We start from the raw sequence: 25,245 nt of genomic DNA on the forward strand, positions 1-25,245 counted from the left end.
TATGAACTCCGAATTGCTAGCAAGATCTAGAAATGATCCACTTATGTACGTACCATTTGTACAAGTAGATACACGTCACACTCCTATTTTACGCCATATGTGTCACAAAATGTTGCTCGAAAAAAGCTCGAAGATGAACATCCCACACCAAAACACAGAAAGAAAACGAGGAGCGGAAGGAAACGAAACGGTTTATTGCTTCCGCTGCCACATGGTTTCACGAAAGCTTCCGGGGTTGACAATACATTCGCTGATGTAGTTGTATGTACTGTATCGTATGAGGCTATGTCGTTTTGCTGTGAAAGTCACATAATAGTCTGCGAAGAAAATGGAAATACGCACAAACGGGTTTCGGTTTCGGTTTCGAACACAATGCGTTGGCGTGCACCGCTGGTGGCCCACATAAATACTTACACATTTTCGCAAAAAATTCCCATTCGTGTTGTCAGAAACAACCCTTTCAGTCTAATTACAACCAAATTTCTACACATTCCAAAAGAATTTCATTAACAAAAAGCAGAAACCTAAAGGTCTGTAACCTATGTGACAGCTTTGGGAAGTTACTGAGAAAGTAACTGCCTGGTTACCTGCTTCAGCAACTAATTACAGTAAAAGTACTTTCCTTTAGAATCGCATATTCTTTGCTATTCGAGAGGAAGTGTAACTAACTAAATTACCAACTTAACTACTTACCGTATGTGCAGAGGAACTGTACGTGTGACTTGGATGCTATCTTCGTTACTGTAGCTTAACTAAACTTTCTTACGCTAAACACGAACCAAACGCTATCATGAAAAGTTTCTGCTAACACAGCTCATCCACTGTCCCAGAACAGGTGTACATTTGTCGTACAAAGAAAGTACTGCGAGTAACTCAATTATTATTCACTTTTATTCATGCCTCAGTGCCAGAACTGGTACATACCTGCTCCACTACGGGACCAAAAAAGAGGCAATGCCCTTACAACAGATTTCGCTAAATTCTTTCCCAAAAAATGTTCCGCAGCACTGTAGTGACTTCGAAGGAAATCGACTGACCGATCACGCGATCACAAACTCTCCTAGATCCATGTGCATCCATGCCCAATGGCTATCGCAAAACCTATGTACATCCACAACAAAACAAAAACAGAAGCGTATGGCAGGAGATAATACTTTTTTTTACATGTCTAGTTATTGGTGCCTGCCCACAACGTATGTACAAGAGAGATGCAGACGTCACTGACTTTCGTACAAACTTGATTATATTTCACGCGATAATTATAAAAAAAAAAAAATGAAGAAGTGCACATTTCCCTGTCCCCACTCAACCGGGAATGAATCTGTATCTACAAGTAGACCCCAAGAATAATAACAGCAATAGCGGTAGTTTTAAAAAGGTACCTGTTGACACACTGCCTCTTTTCGGACAAAGATGTCGTTCGGTGATGGTGATCACAACAAGCGTGGGTACAAAAAAAAAAAAGAAAAAGAAAACATAAATAAACAGCAATGAGTCTCTGCAGTACACACACACACACAGGCTCAGATGCACTCTTGCTGGGGAAATTTCAGGGGTGTGCCCCTGTTGCAGACACAACGTTGCCCTCCTCCCATCTTCCAAACTTGCAAAGACTAAAGTTTCTCCTTCGACCAGTTCCGCCCCCCCCCCTCATGTTCCCACTTTGAAAAAAAAAAAAAAAAAAAAAAGACCGCCGCATCTTCGTTGATCTTTGACCGCGGAAAGTGACGACGAGGGTCGCTCAGTCGATCTTGACGGTGGAATAGATTTTTCGCACAAAGGCGTTGGTTCCAATGAAACCGAAGGTGCCTGAATGTGGTAAAAATCATATTAGAGTGAGGCACAGAGAATAGGAACTGAAATAGGATAGAATACAGTGCATTCCTGTCACTCAGGGACGCAGTCTGAAATGGCAACAACACGTCATTGAATCGTACGAGGCATTTATGCACGTGGGCATAATCCTTATGAGAACGAGTCATGCTCTTTTTCAGCCAATATAGCAGTGTCCCAAGCTTTGCTCTGTATAAGTATAGCTTTGCCCCAAGTCCCTCTACAAGCTATGGTGCCTGGGACGATTGCTAAGAAATTCTGGCTTACCACACAGTATCCCGAGAGCAAGACTGAAGAGTGCCATGTATCCAAAGTAGAAGACTGTTTGGAACAGGCCGTACATCCTGAAAGGAATATCAAGAAGAAAAATGACTGCTCGTGGTGTCAACTGATGTTCGTAGATGACAACTATAAGCATGCGGGATAACGTCCCTGCTGATAGACATCGGGCTCCGCCTGATAATGTGACGACGGACAGATTGATTTGTCCGTCTCATTGATTATACGTTAGATGTGCAAACGGCATATCTGGGGCTCTCACTGATTTCTAATAAAAGATCTGTTGCAGTTAAAAAATGACACCCTGTATCTGGTGAGTACTCGAAATATGTCATGTGGGTCTTCGTGACCCTACTGCACAATGTTGCTAGATGAGGAACAACAGCAAGTCACACCTACTTTGTCTTAAAGAAGTAATAGTAGAAGGAGTAGAGATACACATATCCTGCTGTTGAGCCGCCAGCGAGGAAACTAGTCCATTGCCTGAAAACACACAAATACAATGTCAATACTACACAGAGTGTCTGTGATGGACACACAAGTTAGTCTCCCTGCTTCTGCAGATAAATCAAATCAAGCGTGCCGTTGCTTGCTGTATGGCTTTGCCCCTCTTACATTGGCAGTTTCAACTGCATTGAGCCAATGGCAGTTGACCCCACCCACGGTGAGGCGGTGTTACACAACAGTGTCAACCACCATCAATATCTCAACGGCAGTCGACTTGAACAGGGACCTCCAATTTCAGTTGAACTGGAAAGACCGTGGCAAACCACTGCATTCAACGAGCGTTTCATGTCAATTGGCGTTAGGCTGTCCCGGCTTTTATATCGCTAAGTTGCGTGCTTTTGGATGAAACGAGCAAAAATTGACCCCAAGTGTACTACCTACGGCACCATCAAGCTAAATTTTATCACATCTACAATTATCACGTTACAGGAGCATGTTATAGAAAAGCTGAACCCAACAATGCACCAGTAGAGCTGTGTAAACATAGGGAACTGAAATTCCATTGACAGATTTAACTGCCATTAACTTGAATGGTAGTTGAGAGTGCCAGTGTAACACGGGCTTGTTTCATTGACCCCAGCTACTAGAATCTTACATGGTAGCTACCATGGACGCTACCATGGACACATGACTAAAGATAAGAGTGGCATGAAGTTACCATCTGTAGTCCTCCGCATTTAGGAGGAAATAGGTGCAGACAATGGTGACGCATACGGTGACAACGGTGAGAATGAGGAACACCAGCAGCATGAACCCATACACATAGTAGATCTTGTATGCCCAGAAGGAGGTGAAGATGAAGTACCTGCAGAGAGTACCATAATCTATTTCAAATCTCTTTCACAGCAGCAAAACAACATTAAAGTACAGGGCTCCTTCAATGGCAGCTTTCGAAAGGACAGGTGCTGCTACAATTTTTGAAAACTGTACTTCACTGCCATGCCTTGAGCATGCGTAATGCTACGTAACGCTCCAAGTGATTGCGTAATGTGCAGTTATAGCTTGTAAAACCCAACGGGTTCCGTCACAGGAAAAAAGACGGAAAGGGAAATATGGGAATCTTATTTGATAGATAAAGTGGGCGAATTGTATTAGCATGGCTTCCTTATTTTTGACAAAGAAGGAATTGGCATTCCTGTCGGAATAAACTCCCGTGTTTCTGTCCTTTCAGGACTTTTAATAATGACTTGAGCAGGTTACCAACCTGCCCAAAGCCTGCCTGTTTCAACCGAAGGATGCTTACATCTCGATGAAGATGGATCCGAAAGGCAGAATGCCCCCAAGGACCACAATGACGGAGGGCTCCATGAACCATTTCTTCTCTGGAATGGGGCGTGGCACCGCGTTCACCCTGCATGGGAAGTTGGGCTGGCCAGCCAAGTTACGACCCAGCACCGTGCCTACCAGGGTGAGGGGCAGGATTATAAACAGGCAGATGCACGTCACAGCCACCTAAAAAAACATGAGGCAAACATGTGATACTAATGTAGTTGGGCACCGAGGTGGTGTACCCACACCGAGGAGACCTCAAAATTATCTATTTATTAGGATAATTAATGCACTTAAAAAATATAAAAAAGTAGCGCAATAGAAGGAATGCATTAAGCTGCTGCCCTGGTATATAAGCGAGCATTTATTTTTTTTGTCGCTCGAATTGTGATTAGAGCCTCGTGTTCTTGGAATGAACACAATAAAACCTACTTTCCCAGGGGAGTATAAGAACCATGTCAATAAGAATATGTCTTATCTTAGTGTTATTATCTTAGTGTTATTATCTTAGTGTTATTATCTTAGTGTTATTATCTTAGTGTTATTATCTTAGTGTTATTATCTTAGTGTTATTATCTTAGTGTTATTATCTTAGTGTTATTATCTTAGTGTTATTATCTTAGTGTTATTATCTTAGTGTTATTATCTTAGTGTTATTATCTTAGTGTTATTATCTTAGTGTTATTATCTTAGTGTTATTATCTTAGTGTTATTATCTTAGTGTTATTATCTTAGTGTTATTATCTTAGTGTTATTATCTTAGTGTTATTATCTTAGTGTTATTATCTTAGTGTTATTATCTTAGTGTTATTATCTTTGTGCCTTATCTTTGTGCCTTATCTTTGTGCCTTATCTTTGTGCCTTATCTTTGTGCCTTATCTTTGTGCCTTATCTTTGTGCCTTATCTTTGTGCCTTATCTTTGTGCCTTATCTTTGTGCCTTATCTTTGTGCCTTATCTTTGTGCCGCAAAGCAACTGTGGCTACGACCGGCGTACAGATGGGGACAGATGGAGAGAGGACAGCAGGAAGTAGCGGGGAACAGGGGGTTAATATGCGTCCAGGGCCGACTTCGGGGGAAACTGTGCCGGCATTCATCTGGAAGGTCTGCTGGAAAAACCAGGGGATAACTCAGACAGCGTAGCCGGGTGGTAGGATTTGAACGCACCACCTTGGCTACCACCGACGAGTGGATGCCTTTACCCACGCCACTGCTACGCTGCCTTTTAGCTCAAAAGTAATTCCGAGCGGCAACGTGCAGCAGTGCTGTAACAGAGATGCATGTCCTACCATTGTTCCAAATGGAATAGCTCTGGAAGCATGGTAGTAGATGGCGATGAAGTTGATGAGAAATGCTGTGCCACACACCATGCAGGGCAGTGCAAACGCACTCACAACCATCTGTTTGATCCATTTCTTTCCTGCGGGAACAGGCACGCACTGTTGTTGCACACTTGCACTTTTTTTGCGAAACAAAAGTCGTACCTCCCATCCGTCCGTACAGGCTACCTCCAAAGTAGCCGTTGATGGGCGATGTTGCCGCGTAGACGAAAATAGCCGTGCTCAAAAGTGAGCCCCGCCTAATGAAGTGAAGTAAAAAAATCGGGACTTAACAGCAAATCATTATTTAACATTATTTGGTAAGTGTGAAATGCAGCAAAAAGCGAGAAATGCAAAGACCTAGTTATGGCACTGACGCGCAAATAAGACAACGTGTATGTGCTGCATTTTATTAAAGGTACTGTAAAGCATTAGAGCAGCAATCTGAGAAAATTGATCTATTCGATAGCCTGAGCACTCGGTACTCTTACGTCCCAATTGCACTCAGTTTCTTAGAAAATTAAAACTGGAAATTACGGCCAACACTGTGTCGAAGTCACCACTGAACTGCGCACTGCTCGTTAAGTTTGGTGGCAAAAGTGCACTGCATGCGCGTAACACCGTGTCTGAAACAAAAGAAGTTGGCTACATGGCCGTCAGGACCAGCAAGCCAGTCGGGAACATAGATCACTGTCGCTTGACAAATTGGGGATTATTTCCCAATAGACATCGCCCCGACCCGTCGTACCACAATTTTAGGAGCAGTTGTAAAATATGTGGCGTTCCCGGTCAAATGTATAACCTGTTGTGCTGGGTTTACGAGCAACAAGCTCTAAAACTACGTCACCAACGTAACCTGTCTGTCTGCTGCTTTGCCGTACCGTTAAGTATAGTGATCAATGTCTATTCCTTCTTGTCAATAGACACAATAGACCACCTTATGGTAATATGGCATAAATACAGGCAAGCTGGTGGAGGAACTCCATACTGGAATAGCTGGAGTCCAGGCATAGGGTCATGTGGTGGCGGGCTGGACGCTGTGCTGGCTAGCGAGGTTCACAGAGGGATATTTCAAGCACTTCAATGGAAAGTATAGCAAAATGTGCTTCAAGTAAAGTAGAAAGTATGCAGCAGAACTACTTGAAGTAAAGTAAAAGTACCCCAAAAAGTACTACTTAAGTACTTCCCTAGTTAAGTGCTACTTCCTTACTCTCTGTACATAAGTACTACTTAAGTACTTGCGTAAGTGCTGCTTCCTTACTCTACGTACGTAAGTACTATTTCCTTACTTTAAGTACTTAAGTGCTACTTGCTTATTCTAAGTACGTCAGTACTATTTCCTTGCTTTAAGTACTACTTAAGTACTTCCTTACTGGTTCGCTGGATTTTCTACACTTCTACTTGAGTACTGAGTACTTTCAAGTGCTGCCCATCGCTGCTTTTCAGTGTGGAGTTCCTCCAAGTCATGGTGTTATTACTTTTCACTTACTCAGTATACAGCTCTCCCATAATGGCAAAAGTGACCACACACAGCACGACGACGGCCAGCTGGTGACCGCAGCCAATCACGGCAGAGAAGAGAAGTGCGTGCGTCGGTGGTCGGAACACATCACCGTGCACTTGTTTCCAGCCATACTCGTCCCCAAGATCCCTCTCCTACAACAGCAAGTATTTTGCTATGTTGGAGTAATCCAGCATACCTCAAGGTATCAGCAGTGCTTTCGAGATAAGACCCAAAAAGCCCAACACCTTTAGCAAAACTCTGTTGAAACAAGATTTATTTAAGGTAAGATAAGGTTCATTTAGTCTTTCAAAAAATGGTATTTCAAGAATGTGAATGATGCAGTGATCAAGTATGATCAAATTGGAGCACTTCAGCGAACAAAAGATGATGTAATCAACTTAAAAATACCGTGGTTATAAAAATTTAAACAATCGCATCTTCATTCATCATGGTACATTTATATGTTGAAAGGTGCACATTAGATTTTCTCTCCTCAAAATGGAAGCTGGTAAAAGGATAAACGTCAAATGTGTGTGAGAAAGCCTGCACGTCATTCGTTACTTGTCGGTGTCACTCTTTCTCGAGACGCCCTTCAACTAATATTTTAGAACTTTATTGATCTTCTCTACATAGTATAGGCACAAAAAATACTACATGTCAGCAGGACATTCCATCACCATTATGCGCTTCATATCAACGTGGCAAATTTTATCAGAGTCACATCAGATAGTCCATCACAAATCTGTGAACCCCCCCAACACCATCCTAGGTTTCACAAAATGGGTTAAGGTGTTAAGTGGCAATGGGTGGTAAATCCCTGACCACCTGGTATATGACAGCACCCTTCAAAGCGGACAAAGAAGGGAAGAAGTTCAGCATAGAGCGCTTCTGAGAAATTCTGACCCAGTTCCGTAACACTTACCATATTTGCGTGATTCTGACGTGCTCTCAACTGTAACATGCAGTTATATTTAAATCCCCAGAATAAAATAACTCAGCTACTTCTACTACATGGATAAAAAGTTGAAGCCTATGCACTAGATACCTCATAAATAGCGTTGCTTGTTTTCAGCATTTATATATTCTGAGGTATTACGAGGTAGGGCAAAGATAGGTGACAAAGAGCAATTATGAGCAATGTAATGATGTTATAAGCCAATTCGAACTTCAAACTCTAATTGCCTCACGCCTCACTAATAACTCATAATAAAAAAATAATAAAAAACACTAATTTCCTCACTAATAACTCATTTTTTGCCACGTTTTGGTAGGTCTCAAAAGATATAATTAGGACCTGACTTTCTAGTGTTATACCTAAGGCCCCGGGTTTTCCGCGATTCCACAAAATACCGCGGAATCCTTCGTTTGGCACGGAATCCCTTATTTTTAGGGTTGCACGGATATTCGAGTTCTCGAATTCGAATCAAATATCAGTCACTCGAAGTGTTCCATTCGCGAATCGAATACCAATATTTTGATTTCCGAATGTCCGACTGTTCGCCGAATACGAACGACTCCTCCCAAAAGTGGGCTTCACCCGAAGCTTCCCTGCATGAGGGGAAGCCTCCTTTACAAAACTGCCCATGCTGCAGGACCAGCAGAGAGATTGTAGACTAGCTTAAGGTAATGTTAGCCCAAGTTTATTGTGCATACGTCGCCTGAGGCCTACTGCTTTCAATCTGTAATTTTATCAAACATTTTTGTTCCCACATTATCCAAGAAAATAAAGTGCTTCCCATTTCAAGCAAACGTTGACTGCTTGCCGCGGAAGATCGCGGAATTTACGAGTCGGTGCCGCAGAATTTTGAATTTGCCGCAGCAGAAAACCAGGGGCCTTCATCATGAGCGACACCACAGCGGTCGGGTCTATGGATTCATTTTGCCCACCTGAGGGAGTTGCCACGGTCCTCGGACGGGTTTGAACCCGCGATGGAACAGAGGATTTTTATTGGGAAGATACTGGGATTTTTATTTTTTTTCTCTAGGTGTCCATTTTTGAACTCGAAGGTAGTAAGCGTGTGATTTCGGTGCATGTTAGAATTGTTCGGATACAGTTTTCCACGTCGTTTCGTTTCGCGTATTTAAACCAGCGCTACGTCCCAAATAAAGTCGGTCAGTGTCAGTTGTTAGAGGCAGTTATCCAGTGTTGTCCTGTTGTAGTCTTTCCCCTGCCCTACGATGTTTAACACTACCCAGCCAGCCCCGTATTCAGTACCCTCGTATATCGTCCAGTGCATGTGCAGAAAGAGAGAGTGCAGACATCACCACCACCAGCAGTGAATGGGTGTTAATTTGGAGTGAGTTACCACTTTCACCACAAGCCACGTATTGCCCACCATGTCATCCATCTCCTCATCCTTGCTGTAGCGGGCGTAGTCCTTGCGAAGTGTCCTCATGAGGATCATGCTCACCAGACCCACCAGGAAGATTACCATCATGAACGAGTTGAAGATGGAGAACCAGTGGATCTACGGTGCAACAAAGCAACAACACATGTTTTTCGGTCGTGAAACAGAAATCGGAACAACAAAAAGTGACCGAATTTATAGGATATCCCAAAATATTTGTGGCTATGACATGACATGTTAAATTGATTAAACACAGTCACCAAAACACACCAAAACACTCTAAACACAGTCACCAAAACAAATAAATAAATAAATGTAATAAATGTAGTTATGTACTCTGCGCCACAGTACTCAACGACGTACTCTGTGTTGGAAGAAACTGGGATCCAGGTATTTGTCGAACCTGTCTTCGAACTTCACACCGCATGACTTCCAATTCACCTGTATGAAAAAAGTAAAAAGGACTTTTATCTTTCTGTACTATCAAACATTATAAGTAGAGCCTGAAGTTTTCGGGAAATATTTTTTTCTAAATTCGGGGGGGGGGGGGGGGGGGGGGGTAAAAATTGGGTAATTAAACGTGCGCTGTAAATTCATGCAAATTCGGGTGGAAAAACTTCTAGCATGCTAAATTTGTGGAGAAATCGGGCTCATTTACTCAAACTAACTGTACTGGTTTGGTGCAAATGGTGATGTAATTGCATTTGCTGACAAACAAGTTAGTGTGTTTTCCTAAGGACATCTCAGTGAGGGCAATTTGCTGGGTAAAAATCAGGTTTCACCCTAAAGAGGCAACCTTCAATTCGGGGTGAAAATTCGGGGTGAAAATTCGGGGTGAAAATTCGGGGTGAAAATTCGGGGTGAAAATTCGGGGTGAAAATTCGGGGTGAAAATTCGGGGTGAAAATTCGGGGTGAAAATTCGGGGTGAAAATTCGGGGTGAAAATTCGGGGTGAAAATTCGGGGTGAAAATTCGGGGTGAAAATTCGGGGTGAAAATTCGGGGTGAAAATTCGGGGAAGAACCAGGTTAAACCCTAAAACTTCAGGCTCTACTTATAAGTGACAAAAGCCTGCAGTAAGTGTGATAAAACTTCAACACGACACACACAAAGCAGAGCCCTGCAAGATTTTGCTTCTTTTAATGGTAAGCATTGTTTTTCTACATCAAATTATCAAATTTAAAAAAAAAATCAAATTGAAAAATTCGAACTAGAATCCCTCCATGAACAACCTGTGCATTTTTGCGAGGTTCAGAAAAATACTTTTCTTTTTCTTTTTTTCACGCACTCCCAATGAAAGTACTCCTGTCACGCGATCACAATTAAGGCCTTAGAAGGAAAGGGGCTTCAAAGAAGGCCTTAGTCGTCTCCCCCTGCCCAGATGGATGTCGTAACTGCCTTTATTTTTCGCGGCACTTTTAAGAGTGTACGTGTTGTATCTACTATACTATACTACTATACTATACTTACACACTATTTATATCTTATATCTTGTATACTATTTAGGTACGTGTAATCACAATTTTAATCACAATAATCTTATGAGATATTTCATTATGTTACCTTTTCTTAGACAAATTCAGTCGTGATGTTCTCAAGATAAACAGATTTCGCTAAAGGACAAGAATCATTAAAATCAGGAATTGAGCTCCACATAGAAGAAGGTTTAAAACTAAAGCATTGAGATTAAGCTGGTAACTATAGCTTAAGTACAAAAATACTGCACAGATGAATTTTAAAGGAACCAAAATCAAATTTCACACAAACATGGAATTAGCACACACTGAAGCACTGTAAACGCAACGTAAATGCTGTTACAGGTGCTGAGGAACACAATCACGGAAGCAGTCGCAATAAAGAAAAAGCGCCAAGAGTGACACAAGATGGAGCAGCTGTAGCTGTCACAAACGTGGTTGAAGGAAGAGCAGGTAGACGGAAAGCAGGGATGACATTTATTGTGAAACAGCTGTCATGCATATCAACAAAGCGACAGTTTGGACTGCTTAATCATGTGTCATTGCTAACAGACAACGGTTCATCCATCTTAACTCCTCTCCGTTCCGTAAACTGCCGTAAATGGGGCTGGGCGGATATTCCAACTTTTTGACCGCCGGAGCGAATAATTGTGCGTCGAATCCAAATTCCGAATAAGATAATACAGCTTTATATTCAAATTTTGAATAGAAGGAACGTCTCTTTCGAACGGAATATATTGGAACAGTTCAAAGGCTGCATGCATAAGCCCGAAAACACCGCGAGAGAGGGTATAAAGCGAAGCGAGCAACAATTTCTCTCCAAGCGTTTCTGCCGTTAAATTTTCTTTCGTCGTGGCACGTTCAGTCCCGTAAGTGCCAGCGGTACCAGTCACGTCAGACACTGCAGTCGCGACCGATCGGGTTTGACCCACGAAAATGTCGTAAATCGATTGAAATCCTTGTATAATTCTGTAATATATAAAATATTCTGCAACAAAAAAACACACGATTCTGAGGGAAACAGCAGGTTCCGCGAGACACGCCCAATTCCGCAATATTTTGCGGAAGTGTGGATCCGCGAAAAGCTAAGGGCTCTAGACGACGTGCCTTACCTCATAGGTAAAAGTCAACTTCTGGTTGACCGTCAGCTTTGTCTTCACCTCACTGGTGAGGTTGACGTCAATGATGCGATTCCCGTTGTAGCCGATATCGAACCGTTTGTGTGTCCAGATGTAGTAGTTATTGTCCGACTCATCCACCTCCCCGACAATGCCTAGGGAAAGTAGTTTGTAGTACTAATACTAATATATACTACTATTATACTAATGTATAGTTTAGCTCCCCATGGATACCTCTTATTCATTTTATCTTCATTACAAACCCTGTATACCAGGGAAAGGTAACAGAATCTCCGTTACTGGACAATATTTCTTCCGTTTCAGTTTTGGTTTACCACCACTGTTGTTTGCGTTTCCGTCACGTTTCTGTTTCGGCATCGTCCCACCCCCTGCTTGCTGTTTTCCTTCTTTTTTTTTTTTTTTTGAAGCTTCGAGACCGTGGCAAAACTTAATACGTCTACGCGTATATTCTGAAGTCTATTTTAAAGACTTTAGGGATACATGCCCACAAGAGACAACATTTATTCAAAATGTTTCTGTTACCTTTCCCTGACCGCCGTATGTCCTAATAATAAAATCCCAACAAAGATAATGTCCATCACCACCCTCTTCAATGTGAGTAGCTGCTCACCCCATATGGGAAGGTCGTCAATGTACATCTGGTACCAGTAGTGGTTTTTCACAGCATAGATGAAGGCCTGCAGTTTCGCATTGTCCAACGTTACCTCACAGTATGGAGTCTTGGGCACCATAGCTGCGGGAGGTAATAAAAAATTAATTAATTAATCAATCATTGTATGTCAAAAGTTAAGGTCAATAAAAGTTTATATATCTTGGTAGAGATTGATAAAGTCTGGAAAAAGAGTCTGGAAAGAGAATTGATCGGGAGATTGATAAGAGCAATGAATTACACTGGAAGGGTGATGCGAATGGTATTTGAAAACTAAAGCTGATTGTGCATCTTAAAACAATAAATCACAAAGAGCCACCAAGGGGACCTATTCTTGTCAAAGTAATCTAGGCCGATTACTTTGATGGGAATAGGGCCCCAGTAGTTCTGGAACTCTCGTGAGGTGATAACACCTTTGTGATTTCTGCCTTTTTCTTCTTGCATTATGTCAGTTAAAAATAATTTCAGTCACAAAAATGCTGCGTATCTTTTACTATAAAATCTGAGTAGTGAGTACCTTAACATCCCCACATTGAAAGAGCAATTTATAAATTTATAGTTATGTGACAAAAAAATCTATTATTAAATACCACGTGAAAGACAACTTGATTTACGCATGATAATGCATGAAGCTGGGTGACACTAAAACCTTAGAAGATCTGTAAAACACTTCTCTTTTCTTCTCTAAGTTAACAACAGTGGTCTGTCTGCAGTCTAAAGAGTGCCTGACAGGTGGCAGTGCAACACCACACTGAACTGTGATTAGTCACAGAATTCTGATGAGTTTGACGAAACCCATCGCTGAAAACAAATGATACACTGTTGACAACATATGGGACACCAGAGCGGTGTTTCTACGTTCTAGGTTCAACATTCTCTGGTAACATCCGGGAATTATTTAAATTAATACAGAATGCTGTTGATCTTATACATAGTGTTTACAACGGGATACCTTTGTACAAGATATTGAGTCCAGAGAATTCCAGCTCTACACCTAGGAGAGCTTCTCCTAGCGTTTCGTGGTAGTGGCCTATCGATGTCTTGGGACCAGCGCAGAACGGGAGGGAGAAATAGGCGTACGTCTCTTGTCGGTTGTGGTACGGACCCACAGTATTCATCCATAGCACTACCTCTTCATTGTCATCGTACTGTAAAGGCAAACACAAGCGAGGTTCTGTCAAACACAACATCAAATTCGGAGCAGGTGTTCCCACACGCCGGTAATAGGGAATATGCCTAGGTGCTTAGAGACGTCTCGTAAAAAAGGCGTTAAAAGCGCAAAGCAGTAATGAAGCTGCTTTAGCCTCTCGTGAACTGAAATATGGTATCATTTTTTTCCCCATGCTATCGGCATGGACTTTGCACTGTACACCTTCGCTAACGCCACATGATTAGTGTCTGTGCGTGTTCGAGGAGCACACTTCGAATCCACGCTTCAAATAAAGCGATGTTTCCCTCGAATGATAAGACTGCAACGAGGATTTCACTACAGGCTGCGCCTTCTTGAACAGGGGCGTTAGGTTACGTCAGTCTAACGGCACTTCGTAATAACGCTGCCGGATTCGTTCTGGTTCCTAGATTGAAGCTGTCCGATTGAAATGCCGGGCGGTAGAATAAATTTTTGCTCTTACCTTGTGAGTATGTTCATCGCTTTGTGTTTCTCTGCAAAAAACTAAAATTAACGCAGTTACAGCTACAAAATACTTCATGATTGCGATTTTATACGGGCAAATTTCATGATCTGGTCCAGCACTGTTCCTCCAGCCACGTCAGCGAAAAGAAAGATGCTTCGAAGGTTGGCGCTAGTGTACGGCAACTTTTTGCTACAGGACAAGCGTCTGCCTCGAGCATACTATATATTGTATATTGGAACCGTAAATGTAAAATACTTGATTAAATGATATTATAAAATGGTGATATTGAATTAATGTTAGATGCGTTAATAATTGCGCGCGGATCGCACTCCGTAACTATTGAAACCGAAAACAATTTCTTTTCTTTTCTAATTACAAAGTTTGTTTGTCAAATGAAGTACGCTATTGCCACAACTTCCGATTCATTTACTAACTTTGAACCTTTGAACCATGCTTTGAACTGCTTTGAACTATTTATGAACTACATCCACAGCGGAAGAAATTGCCCAATGAGCAATGCGTAAAATTTGTATTCATACGCGTAAGTCGCATTGTTGTTATGTGCTTGTATTTTAGCTGTTCAGTGCGATTTCTTTTACAAATGCGTTAATTTGGGCTAATTCGTCGTTCGCTGACATCTCGGAGCTTTCGAACAAATGGTAAGTGTTCTTCATAACGCTACTACACGTCATATGTAGTGAAAACCATCTTCCTACGTGATCCACTCGACCTACGACGAGGTTATTTGCTAAATATGCAGGCGAAGTGCATTGTTGGTAGATAATTATAAATACTACCACTCTACTTTCCACTGCAGGAGGTTAGGATACCCGTGCCAGTAGAGCCATTACCTGCAGAAACAGACGACAAGAGGATCTGGATCGGGAACCTGGATAGTCGACTAACAGAGTGAGATCTGCTGTTTTCCTTAAACATAACGGGACAGAAAACGAGACACTGTTTCCACCTTCAGGTTCCACCTTGTTAAGGTACTGAAGAAATTCGGAAACGTGAAGAAATTCGACTTTCTCTTCCACAAGTCTGGGCCCCTGAGGGGTCATCCGAGGGGATATTGTTTCGTCACCTACGAGACGAAAGCACAGGCTGAAGAAGCGCTGAGAAATATCCACGGGAAGCAGCTGCTGTCAAAAACTATGGTGGCTAAATGGGCCAACACCATTCCTAACGTGAGCGTTAGTGCTTGGTCTATGTATAAGTTTGTTTATGAATGTCTGCATTGTTTTAAAGGATGACCCTGTTGCGAGGAAATCCGGATCTCAAGGGGGAAGCTCTCATAAGGATCGTAAAGCAGCCGAAAAGTATACACTCTATGCTATTTCAGTTATTTGTTGCCTACTGTTAGCTTGTTTTGTAGGTCATGCTACTATTGTAGGTACAGTAATGCAGCTGCACTAGACCAGAGGTCTTTTTTGCACATTTTAAGATAAGCCTTGCCTTGAGCAGTGAAAAAATAAAAAAGTTTCGTTTTCTGTCTCCAGTGTGAAGAGTCAAATCCATGCCATAGAAGCCAAGCTCAAAGCCATGGAGAGAGATAAGGAGGATGATATCAGTCGGCTACTCCTCTCAACTCCTCCGCAGCCCCAGCAGAGGCTAGCCATTCCTCATCAGCCTAGTCACCAACACAGCCGAAAGCCTTACGAACGAACGAGAACTAGATGACGGCGAGCAAAATGAGCATGTGTTGTGAATATCTTGTATAGGAATGTCTGGTGTCAAGAGCACTCAATAAATTATTCTTGAACGCAGTTTTCTAAAATGACTATTCAAGTTGCCAAATAATGATTTTGCCTGATGATGCCGTGACTGCTGCCTCAATCCCAAAATAGTCAGCTTCCTACCGTCATTGCTTTCCCTGGGATTTCCGGCAAACGGATGTAAGCACAATCCCCACTGAAGTCTGCCCAGGATAGATACTAACTCTTGTCTTCCCTGTCCATATCTATACACATGTCATAGCCACAGTCGTTCTGCGGTGCTAATGCATATATTAAACACCAGCTTTTTACCGCATGGGAAACGGACTTTAGCGATACTTCAAATCCTCGGCTATTTTTTAAGGAATGCAAGAAATATCGCTCTTCTAGCCTAAATGCATGTTTCTTGGGGCTTAAAAAAGAATGTGGTCCACCTGTTGCGATAATGCGTGTATTTTTGCTACGCGTGGTTTCTCTTTTTCTTTTTTTCTATGTTTACACATAAAGCATCATCCATTTGTTTTTGCGCAACTACGTTGCCATGGTGATATGGGTCGCCTGATGGCAGAACCGCACGTACTTTGCGACATCTCATAATTGACGTTACCCTTTTGCCATCGTCAAATGTCATCGTCGGAGTCTTCGGAAATTAGTAGCGTGAGGTAAGATTTTGCCTAACAGCGGCCTCAAAAACGCATGGATATTGTCGGAACGAGCGTATGTAGACGTCATGCCCGTGTCTGCATTGATAAATCGTGTTTGCAGAATGTCAACCTCATACACTGAATAATGCAACCTAAGTGATTGAGTAATATACTGAAGTTTGAACGCTGAGACGACGCTATCGTTTTTGGATGTGTTAGAATTCAGATCCACACAATTTCGCATCCGATCGATATATATCATCACCTACCAGCAGACAGTTTCTGCTTGAAAGACATACGTCGTGTGCGCAGTAGCGTGGTAAGAACTCTAGTGGCTTCCGTGTCTGATCAATTTGTCGTTGTTTGTCGTCTGCTAGAAGTGACGAGCTCTACTCTAGCGATGAGGATGAAGATGAGTTCGCCACGGGACTTATCCTCCTTCCCCAACCCAAGGGACCGGATGCCAGTCTGAGAAAAGGACCAAGCCTCGCAAACCTCTCGTATGTATTTTTTTCCGAGGATGAGTGAAAAATTCGAACTGCTGTTTCCTAAATGCAGAAGTATATAGGGTTTGTTGTAAAGCTGGCTTCACCGTATATACTGTGTGTGTGCGGGAAAGCACGCTTTCCGGGTGTGACGTCGTTTCTGGGAGTGGTCGAAATGAGGAATGATCCTCTGGTAAATTTTGAAAGTGGTGCAAATCATGGTGAACATGATTTCAAGAATACTTTTGGCTACGTCACATCTCTTGTTTTTATCTTCCAGAATATTCGTTAGACTTGCGTACCTTATTTCTACTTTCTTTTTTTCTTGTATCGTTTGCAAAATCCACTTTTTTTTTTTCATAATAAAAGGTGGCTAGCGTGTTGGTATTTGTCAATGAACACTAATATATTGATGGTATTATTTTCCCATCTTCTGTGTTTCCTTCAATGGTGTGCCCATAGTATAGATAGGTGAGGGACAGACTTCTTCCCCTTAAAAAATAAATAAATAAATAACTTGATTTGCACAAGGATTTTCATTAAATTATTCCAAGATTCTCCTACCCTTGAGATACCTGCACCTGTGACTTCTTGTACATTTCTCTCTTATTTCAGTAGAGACAGATGCGACAATGATCTTATCATTACCTATCCAATAACAGCAAACGTCTGACGTTGCACAAGGGTCCAAACCCAAACAACCGCCATGGCCCCGACCCAACCCTGAGGAATGGGCCTGACCCAAAGAACCACAGCGGCACAAAGTGGAGGATGGAATGCCAAAACATGACTTGGAGGGGTCCCAAAGCAGACATGGTACTGCTTAAACAAAAGAAGAGAAGAAAACACAAGCACAGACGAGAAAAGGGTACTGTTGAAATCGAGAGTACCCAAAAGGAAGAAGATGTGACTGAAGAAACAGAATTGTTGGCTAAACACACAGAGGTTTAGTGCAAATCTGCTCTTTGTGGCTCACAAACTGCTGTGTGAACTTGCATACAGCTAAAAAAATTGCTGAAACTTGCAGCCACAATGTTAAAAAAGTGCCGTTATATGTATTGGTTACATTATGGCATGATACAGCTTTTTTCCTTGTTGACTCACACTGTTTCATGAAGCGAGAATTTCTTTTGTTAGAATTCAAGTGAGCGACATGTGCAGTACGTAAGAAAGGCAAAAAAATGCACATGTGCGCAAATAAACGTATGCTACACACGTGCACAAGTTTAAACATCGATACCACTGATTGTCACACGGTGTGCTTTGATATTGCACGATGATAACACATTTGTAACAAATACGGAGACCTGCATTTTCATCGTTGGACACCTGTACTTGTTGAACAAACACCTACACGTTATTTCCGTTAATTCTATCGTTAAGATTTCTTTCTTTCCTGCTGGCAATATTTCCGTGTGATATGTGCCAGATGCGACATATTTCATGCAAATACTTACGTTGCAGAGGCTCATAAATGTGCATGTTAGGGGATGTGTAATACATGTCCGAGTTGTTCCACATTGCACTTACGTATTTGCTGGTGCTATGCAACTTTGAGAAATAAAATTCATCAGCTTTTCAGAGGTGCTCCTTTCATCTCAAAGCAAAATAATATTTATTTTTAGTGCATACACATTCACATATATACATATACATATATATATGTATATGATTTACTTATCACAATATGTGAAGCAGCTCTTATTGATATATATTAAAAAAAATAGTAGCAGTTTCATTATAGAATTTGCAAAAACATTTCGCAGTGCTTCACATAGTATATAATGCTTTTATAGTTTTACAGTCTTTCAGAAATATGTGCATGGTGGCAACATTGCAACGTGCAGTTGTTCCATGCGCCATATGCAGCAAATATAGTACAAACAAGGATCATCTTTAGCAGACAGATCACGTTTGATGGTTTCTGTGACTGATGCAAATTTCTAAGCAATTGCAAATCAAAGGAAACCTATGGGCAGAATATGCATTACATAGCATCAAATATGTAGTGTAGTCAGCTGACGACACACAGACATCAGCTTGCATGATAGCAACTGGCTACGCATCACAGAACAGATGTCATCGGTTGTACTATTAGACAGAGCCGGTAGCCAATCTAAGCCAGTACAAGTCATTTATAGACCTTCACTATGACGTCTACTAATTGCCACCATCTTTAACCTTGAGGTTTGCAAACTTAGCCCTGGCATTCTTCTCGCACCTTTCGCAATTGAACTGGAATTAACATTGACTGCAGACACAATCGAACATCATCTGCGTGCACAACCTCACTGTCACGTTTTTTACATTTCTGTGTACGGCACATTGTGTCCACCCTCTTCAAAGCTGTCACATGATATAATAGTGTGTGCATAACCCGGAACTGGTTTTAACAATGCCCAGATAACCATGTTCATGGCAAATGGACTAAAAGACAGAAGTCTTTTCTGTGTATTTCACATTTTCATTCATTCTCTCAAGGCAGCCAAGCGCCTGGAGAGTGCATCTTCTTCAACCTGTGCACGACCTGTGGTGGCAACGGTGTCTGATGGAGCCAGTTCAGCAGTGTTGAGTTGGTCAATCATTTCCAGCCCATTCTCTTCAGCAACTTGCTTAATCAGCTGATCAACTTGTGCCAAAGGAGCAGTTGTAGTTGTGGCATTACCCATGGCGTCGTCCAGAACCGCCGACCTGACATCCAGGTCTTCAAACTGCTGTTCAAACTTTTCCATGACGGCAGACACCTTCTGGAGGTCCATCGAATTAATAGCCTTGTCAAGCGCTTTTACAACACCGCCCATGTTTTTCGTCACCTGTTTCATGGCCATTGCTGATTGAATTTTTGACGATACGGCGTCCACTTTTGAAGCCATACGGAGGTAGTTGAGGCTTTCATTTTTCTTCCGTATGGCGTTTTCAGCGTAGATTCGGGCACCTTCAACATTGCCTTTTTGTAGTGCCCGTTTGATCTTGGCGTGCTGGGCCTTCTCTTCCTTCTCGGCGCGTTTTGAGAGTCTTTCAAGTTGCTTAGTGCTAAATCGTAGTTGAAATATCATGTCATCCATGGTAGTTTCCGTAAATTAACCAGCAGAGACAGTAGACTGATTAAGTTGACCACAACTACACGTTCGGAGAAGCGCGTACTAACTTTGTTTTGCAGTATGAAATGGGATAGGGGTAGTTATTTTTGTTAGCAATGGCGGCAATGCTTCTCCTTGCATGCTTGCGTAGAGAGAAATAGTTCTAGATAAATTTTTATAACTTGAATCTTTCAACTATATAAACTAATTAATAGCTAGAACATATCAACTATAAACAAGAAATGTAGTAACGAAATCTGAATAAAACTAACTGAAATGTATAGCTCCGTCGGTGTTTTTACCTTTTTTTACCGTGCCGTAGAAACAACCGCCATACCACTCCCATGGTTGCTTGGTTGTGGTTGAGTGGTTGAGTGGCGAAAGCGGTGAGCTAGCCCTGCGGTCCTGCTGTGTTATTTGTTTTCAGATTAATAATATATGAACACATTAAATTACGTAAAAACAAGGTCGTTAACTGGCAAGCTTTATTATTTTTTTAAGCTCGAGGTATTAGTAATACCAGTATTACCTTTACGAAAATAGTCGTAAAGGGATGGTGTTTTGGGTGGTTTTGGTTTTGGTACAGTGCCTGTAGTTTTGGTACGGTTTGGGAGCCATGTTGGGGTTGGCCGTGTCCGCAGCGCCACGAGCCACCGGCAGAGCACGCTGCAGAGGCAGAGGTACACCAGAGCCCGACCAGACAGAGCTGTCACGATTTGCGACTGGCGTATTAAACGTTTAACTAGAAAACGAACCAAACGTTTTAACTGAAAATGAAGCTCCTCACGCACAACATGATGACCTCAAAATGTATCAAAGGTGTAAACGTGGGTTTCCCTCTTGGAATCGTTGTAAGTAGACGCATTATTTCCGAGGAAACTGCACGTTTCCATGCGGTTTTGTTGTGACTCGAGATACATGCATTGCACCACGTACAGATGTGTGCTTTTTCTCAGGCGAAAGAAACAAAAGAGGTGTCGGTAGACTTCAACCCAGAGTTCGTAAGCCGTATGATACCGAAACTGGACTGGGATGCTCTGTACCAAGCAGCAGAAACTGTGAGTAGAATGTCACCTGCCTCGAAATTGCAGCGTGTCTCGGCGCGTCTGTTTGAGACCACGTTTGCTAAATGTTCTTCACGCTTTTTCTTCTCAGCTTGGATGCGCTGATGGCATCCCCAAAGCGCTGTCTGCAAGCTACGAGCAAGACCAAGATTTCCTTAAACGCGCACACCACATTCTGTTCGAGGTAATTTGAGAGAGAAGTTAGTTAAGGTAGTACAGATAATATTTCCTCTGTAGATTTAGAAGGGGCTGTGTGGTTACACTAGCAGCAGTGCTTGAGTGTAACAGTATCTACAAAAATGAGTGTCTTTATGCAATAATTGATTAAACAAAATTTAACGCATCTTGGTAGGACATCTTTTTGATAAGGTTTCTAAGACTGAAGGTTTCAGAGACAATTTCATTTTGCATGAGCTGCAAAATGTTCACGATTTACTATGACAGTGATTACGAACGGGGTGTAAAAACTACAAACTCCATTCAAAGCAAAGTTAAAAGCAAGATTCGTGGTTCAAATCCATATATGTCATATAAAGTAATTGAGTACTAGTTGTAGTTGGTGACAAGTAGAAATGAAGCTATTCTTCACAAACTAGGTTGAAGTGGTCACCGGTGAGCTTGTGTGTCCAGAAACCGGACGGAAATTTCCCATCACCAACGGGATTCCAAACATGTTGCTGAATGAAGATGAAGTTTAAGGACATTTAAGGTTTGTTGCATTGTTGACTAAGGTATTTATGTCATTGTTATCAGGACCACCATGTCTCATTTGTGTAAATAAATGTTCAAGAATATGAAGACTCGCATCTCAGTGTCATTGTGGACATTTATGCTATTGTCATGCTTCATGTCAGGGAGAGGTAATGGAATCATTTTAGTTTCCGTTACTGGCCCATATTTGTTTCGGTTTCTGGTACCAAAATTGTTTCCGTTAACAGTTTTTGGTACCACCTCACGCCCTTGTTTTCCTTGTTTTTTAGTAAGGTTTCAGACCATGGCAAAACTTACATACACACACAAACTACTACAATACTTACACATATTTACTTACATATTCTGAAATCTATTCTGAGGACTTTAGGGATATGTGCACACAAGACTTCTTTTTCCTTCTTCTATTTACAAAATAGTACTATTTGCTTATATGTGCCAGCTTGATAGTTTATTTTGTTTAAGTTTTAGTTCCTCAGTTAACTTTAGTTTGCTTTATTCAGCTTTATATTGTAAATTTCTCTAAATGATACAGTAAAGGATTGTAATCATTTGAGATTGTAAAAACTTGCCATAAGTTATTTTTGTTTCCGTTTCTGTTTGAGGTATTCTGAAAGTGCGATAGGCATTTGTTTTTGTTTTTTTCTTCACTGTCCTAATCTTTTGTTGATTACAAATTTTTGGTGAAATAACGCGGCATGGTGAGAGCTCCTAGCATTCCACGAATCCATGAAATTTCGCGGAACCTGCTGTTTCCCTCAGAATCATCAATTTTTCGCTGAATATTCGATATCTGACAGAATTACATAAGGATTTCAATCAATGTGCGACATTTTTGTGGATTAAACCTGATCAGTCGTGACTGCAATGTAAATTTTCCACAGCAGAAAGCTAGGGGATTTAGGCATGGTCATGTACCATGTGCATGCTTCCAAAGCTTGGTAGGGTAGGCTGTTGAGCAGGATACGGTGGTGACTTTTTATAGTTGCCACCAGTCTTGTGCTCGACTGCCTACTGTACAAAGTTCTGGCATCACAAACGACAAGTCCATTGTATGAACAGTTTAGTTTATTTGCAAACTCCAGGACAGGATGACAAAAGCAAAAAAATAATTTTTACAGAGTCCCCTGCATGTCCCACTTTATTTTCATTCTCATTTTAAATCACCATTTTGGCATTTTAAAAATTTGGCAATCACATTTTTGTACTTCCGTTCTGTACGTTCATAAATATTGAATATATGGTTTGGGAAGACGTTTGAAACTGGAAGGAGACAAGGTAGAAGTACCACAACCCAGAGCACTGTTTTGTTTCACATCCGCAAAGTGTAGTTAAACTTGCAAGATCATAGTAACTAATTATTTGCAGAATTTATTGACTCATAAATCACTGTTTCTTATTTGTTGAAAAGCAAGTTGTTCTGCACTGAAATTATGCGTTGTCATCTTCTGTACCCTGTCTCGGCGTACAGAACTTTATACACACTATGTTACGAAGCTCAAAGAGCGACAAAGAAAGACACGTATTGCGGCGTCGAAAAACGTAAGAGGTGTGTTGACATCGAATAGGACGGAAGGGCTGCCGACAGCTTCGTCCGCAGTAGAACGGTGGGGTGGAGAAAAAAATGGGTTTCGAAAGAAATTCATACGTTCAGAAAAAATTTAACTTTCTCTGCCTAAATAAGTGTTAGCAACAATGCACAGTTCTAAAAAACATCAATGGTGGTGCAAGTCCAAGGAAAAGTCTCAATATACGGGGTGTTCTTTTTTTTCTTTATTCAACAAATATTTTTTTATTTAAAAAGCTGCGAGAGCAGCACTGATGCCATCTTGGCGGGTGGGTTATGCAGCCAGACAGATATCCTGCAGGACAGTGTTTGCAACTAAAATTTATTACTAAACTTATTTATTAGATGTTTTCTGGGAAATGCGAGATAGCATAATTGGATCCAATCGTTATTCAAATCCATCGTCCTTATTAAACACCCCAAGGAGCAACGTACCTTGAGATATAAATTGCCAAATTTCGCTATGCAAATGAGCTGAAACCAGAACTACACATAACCGGCCTGCTAAGATGGCATCAGCGCTGCTCTCGCAGCATTTTTATAAAACTCTGTTGAATAAAAAAAAAAACAAAAAAAAAAACAGTGTTATGGCATTAAGGGACGACGTAAACAGTAGTAATATTAAGGTACCCCCAATCCTTAGTTGCTAGTGGTATGCAGAACTAGCGAGCTTTGCTAAAAAAAAAAGTAACATCTCGTAAATGTGCACTGCCTACCACACATGTAATTGATGTATGTGTTATTCACATAATTACGCGTGAGTACTTTAGTTTAAGACTTACCTAATGGATGGAATCTGTAGCAGACACACAAAGCACTGAGCATGTTTTGCTACTAAAGGTTATTTTCACGCTAGATGGAATGCATCGCACATTTCAATTCTCTAGCTCGACTCTACCAGATTGCATAATCGAAAAGTGATTTCTGCGTCTCTTTCAAACGTTGTTTTACGTCTGCATATATTCTCTGTACATAGACGTGGGATGTTACGAAAAAGAATGGTCTAATGGTTAAGAGACTTCTAAATCTATTACCTAAAAATTTGCTACTCATTAGGGAAGTTAAAAGCAACATGTAAAGGTATGGATGGGACGACTAGAATGTAACTTGATTGGTGTTATCAAAATTTAAACGTTGTAAAAATAGTTATCGTGTCGAAGATTATGGAATTTACTAGAATGTAATGTTGCTAAGCAACCGAAACCTTCTTCACACAAACTGCTTGAGGGTGGGAAGTAAACTGATAATGCCTGAACGTTTAGGACTAAGTGTTTTATAGGGAATTGGCTGTATAGTTGATTGGAATTCCGTGACAATCTTTAGCAGCTTGTTATGTTTGAAACTGGTTAATATAATTATGCTTGCTATAATTAATGCTTGCTATAATTAATGCTTTACGTACTTCATAGAACTGCTTTAGCTCTCTCATAAATTTTGCATAATTATTACCATTTTCATAGTTTTTCTTACTCTTTTTTTTTTGCAAAAAAGTAAATTAAACGCTTCCGTGATCAAATAACTTACTGGAAATACTATTTATGGCACTTTGCCCAACGACACTAAGTAACACTGTCCAACACAATATTGTTTACGGTGCAGTTTCTGCCGAGATCATTCACCAGATTAAACACTATGCCTCAATTATTCCCACCGAACAATGTGGAATATCATTACTACCCATTATTACCAAGCAGAAGTACAGACTGTGAATAGGTGTATCTTCTAGACTCCATTCATGGGACAGCCACACAGAATACTCTAAGGAAGGAAGGAAGGGATGGATGTTGGCAGTATGTTTTCAGTAGCATTTCTAAAATATACTTTCCTCCTCTCAACGAGAGTGCTCTGTACGTACATCCCACAGGATGATCAATGTTACGCAACGCTTGGTGCATGGAAGTGTTTGGCCAGCACAGCTAGCGCTCGCGTGCTGCTAAAATTGGGCAACATACGCATTTAAAGGATCAACGAAAGACCCCTCCATAAATTTTTTTCCTTTAAGGCTACGGAGAGCTGCACGACAAA

The 25,245-nt window shown here is 41.3% G+C and overlaps 5 protein-coding genes across 6 annotated transcripts; 3 read left to right on the forward strand and 2 right to left on the reverse strand.

Annotated features, from left to right (window-relative positions):
* Positions 1-873: 873 nt before the first annotated feature.
* LOC135369034 (transmembrane 9 superfamily member 3-like) lies at positions 874-14,104 on the reverse strand. Of its 2 annotated transcripts, none has more exons than XM_064602644.1 (14): positions 13,952-14,104; positions 13,273-13,468; positions 12,282-12,404; positions 11,645-11,805; positions 9,422-9,499; positions 9,047-9,178; positions 6,696-6,862; positions 5,372-5,466; positions 5,177-5,307; positions 3,863-4,071; positions 3,278-3,424; positions 2,512-2,595; positions 2,101-2,177; positions 874-1,809 (listed from the first exon to the last, which is right to left on the reverse strand). In XM_064602644.1, exons 1-14 carry the CDS (start codon positions 14,027-14,029, stop codon positions 1,742-1,744), a joined length of 1,746 nt encoding a protein of 581 aa, XP_064458714.1. In that variant the 5' UTR covers positions 14,030-14,104; the 3' UTR covers positions 874-1,741. The 2 variants fall into 2 exon arrangements, with proteins under 2 accessions (XP_064458714.1, XP_064458713.1); XM_064602643.1 differs by having other exon boundaries at positions 9,017-9,178.
* Positions 14,105-14,459: 355 nt separating this feature from the next.
* On the forward strand, positions 14,460-15,720 carry LOC135368017 (probable RNA-binding protein 18). The gene is made up of 5 exons (XM_064601100.1): positions 14,460-14,613; positions 14,772-14,863; positions 14,928-15,141; positions 15,203-15,273; positions 15,454-15,720. The coding sequence occupies exons 1-5, from the start codon at positions 14,611-14,613 to the stop codon at positions 15,632-15,634; spliced, it is 561 nt and encodes a 186-aa protein (XP_064457170.1). The 5' UTR covers positions 14,460-14,610; the 3' UTR covers positions 15,635-15,720.
* Positions 15,721-16,008: 288 nt separating this feature from the next.
* LOC135369036 (uncharacterized) lies at positions 16,009-18,379 on the forward strand. Its single transcript, XM_064602646.1, has 3 exons — positions 16,009-16,331; positions 16,691-16,813; positions 17,461-18,379. Exons 1-3 carry the CDS (start codon positions 16,294-16,296, stop codon positions 17,747-17,749), a joined length of 450 nt encoding a protein of 149 aa, XP_064458716.1. The 5' UTR covers positions 16,009-16,293; the 3' UTR covers positions 17,750-18,379.
* Positions 18,380-19,231: 852 nt separating this feature from the next.
* On the reverse strand, positions 19,232-20,033 carry LOC135369035 (charged multivesicular body protein 1a-like). Its single transcript, XM_064602645.1, has one exon. It carries the CDS (start codon positions 19,861-19,863, stop codon positions 19,267-19,269), a length of 597 nt encoding a protein of 198 aa, XP_064458715.1. The 5' UTR covers positions 19,864-20,033; the 3' UTR covers positions 19,232-19,266.
* Positions 20,034-20,585: 552 nt separating this feature from the next.
* On the forward strand, positions 20,586-21,748 carry LOC135369037 (multifunctional methyltransferase subunit TRM112-like protein). The gene is made up of 4 exons (XM_064602647.1): positions 20,586-20,729; positions 20,835-20,936; positions 21,034-21,126; positions 21,539-21,748. The coding sequence occupies exons 1-4, from the start codon at positions 20,652-20,654 to the stop codon at positions 21,638-21,640; spliced, it is 375 nt and encodes a 124-aa protein (XP_064458717.1). The 5' UTR covers positions 20,586-20,651; the 3' UTR covers positions 21,641-21,748.
* The last annotated feature ends 3,497 nt before the right edge of the window (positions 21,749-25,245 follow it).

Source organism: Ornithodoros turicata, chromosome 9, assembly GCF_037126465.1.
Source record: "Ornithodoros turicata isolate Travis chromosome 9, ASM3712646v1, whole genome shotgun sequence".
In the NCBI taxonomy this organism is placed as follows: Eukaryota; Metazoa; Arthropoda; class Arachnida; order Ixodida; family Argasidae; genus Ornithodoros; species Ornithodoros turicata.

Bases quoted from the DNA above. Each gene is read 5' to 3' on its own strand.
- LOC135369036 (XM_064602646.1), top strand. From the start codon at position 16,294: ATGTCATCGTCGGAGTCTTCGGAAATTAGTAGCGTGAG. The intron at 16,332-16,690 runs GTAAGATTTTGC...GTCGTCTGCTAG, and splicing joins TCGGAAATTAGTAGCGTGAG to AAGTGACGAGCTCTACTCTA. The intron at 16,814-17,460 runs GTATGTATTTTT...ATCCAATAACAG, and splicing joins CCAAGCCTCGCAAACCTCTC to CAAACGTCTGACGTTGCACA.
- LOC135368017 (XM_064601100.1), top strand. The intron at 15,142-15,202 runs GTGAGCGTTAGT...ATTGTTTTAAAG, and splicing joins GGGCCAACACCATTCCTAAC to GATGACCCTGTTGCGAGGAA. The intron at 15,274-15,453 runs GTATACACTCTA...TTCTGTCTCCAG, and splicing joins GATCGTAAAGCAGCCGAAAA to TGTGAAGAGTCAAATCCATG.
- LOC135369035 (XM_064602645.1), bottom strand. From the start codon at position 19,863: ATGGATGACATGATATTTCAACTACGATTTAGCACTAAGCAACTTGAA.
- LOC135369037 (XM_064602647.1), top strand. From the start codon at position 20,652: ATGAAGCTCCTCACGCACAACATGATGACCTCAAAATGTATCAAAGGT. The intron at 20,937-21,033 runs GTGAGTAGAATG...TTTTCTTCTCAG, and splicing joins TGTACCAAGCAGCAGAAACT to CTTGGATGCGCTGATGGCAT. The intron at 21,127-21,538 runs GTAATTTGAGAG...TTCACAAACTAG, and splicing joins CACACCACATTCTGTTCGAG to GTTGAAGTGGTCACCGGTGA.
- LOC135369034 (XM_064602643.1), bottom strand. From the start codon at position 14,029: ATGAAGTATTTTGTAGCTGTAACTGCGTTAATTTTAGTTTTTTGCAGA. The intron at 9,500-11,644 runs GTAAGGCACGTC...TTTTTCATACAG, and splicing joins AGTTGACTTTTACCTATGAG to GTGAATTGGAAGTCATGCGG. The intron at 5,467-6,695 runs GTAAGTGAAAAG...TCACTTCATTAG, and splicing joins ATGGGAGAGCTGTATACTGA to GCGGGGCTCACTTTTGAGCA.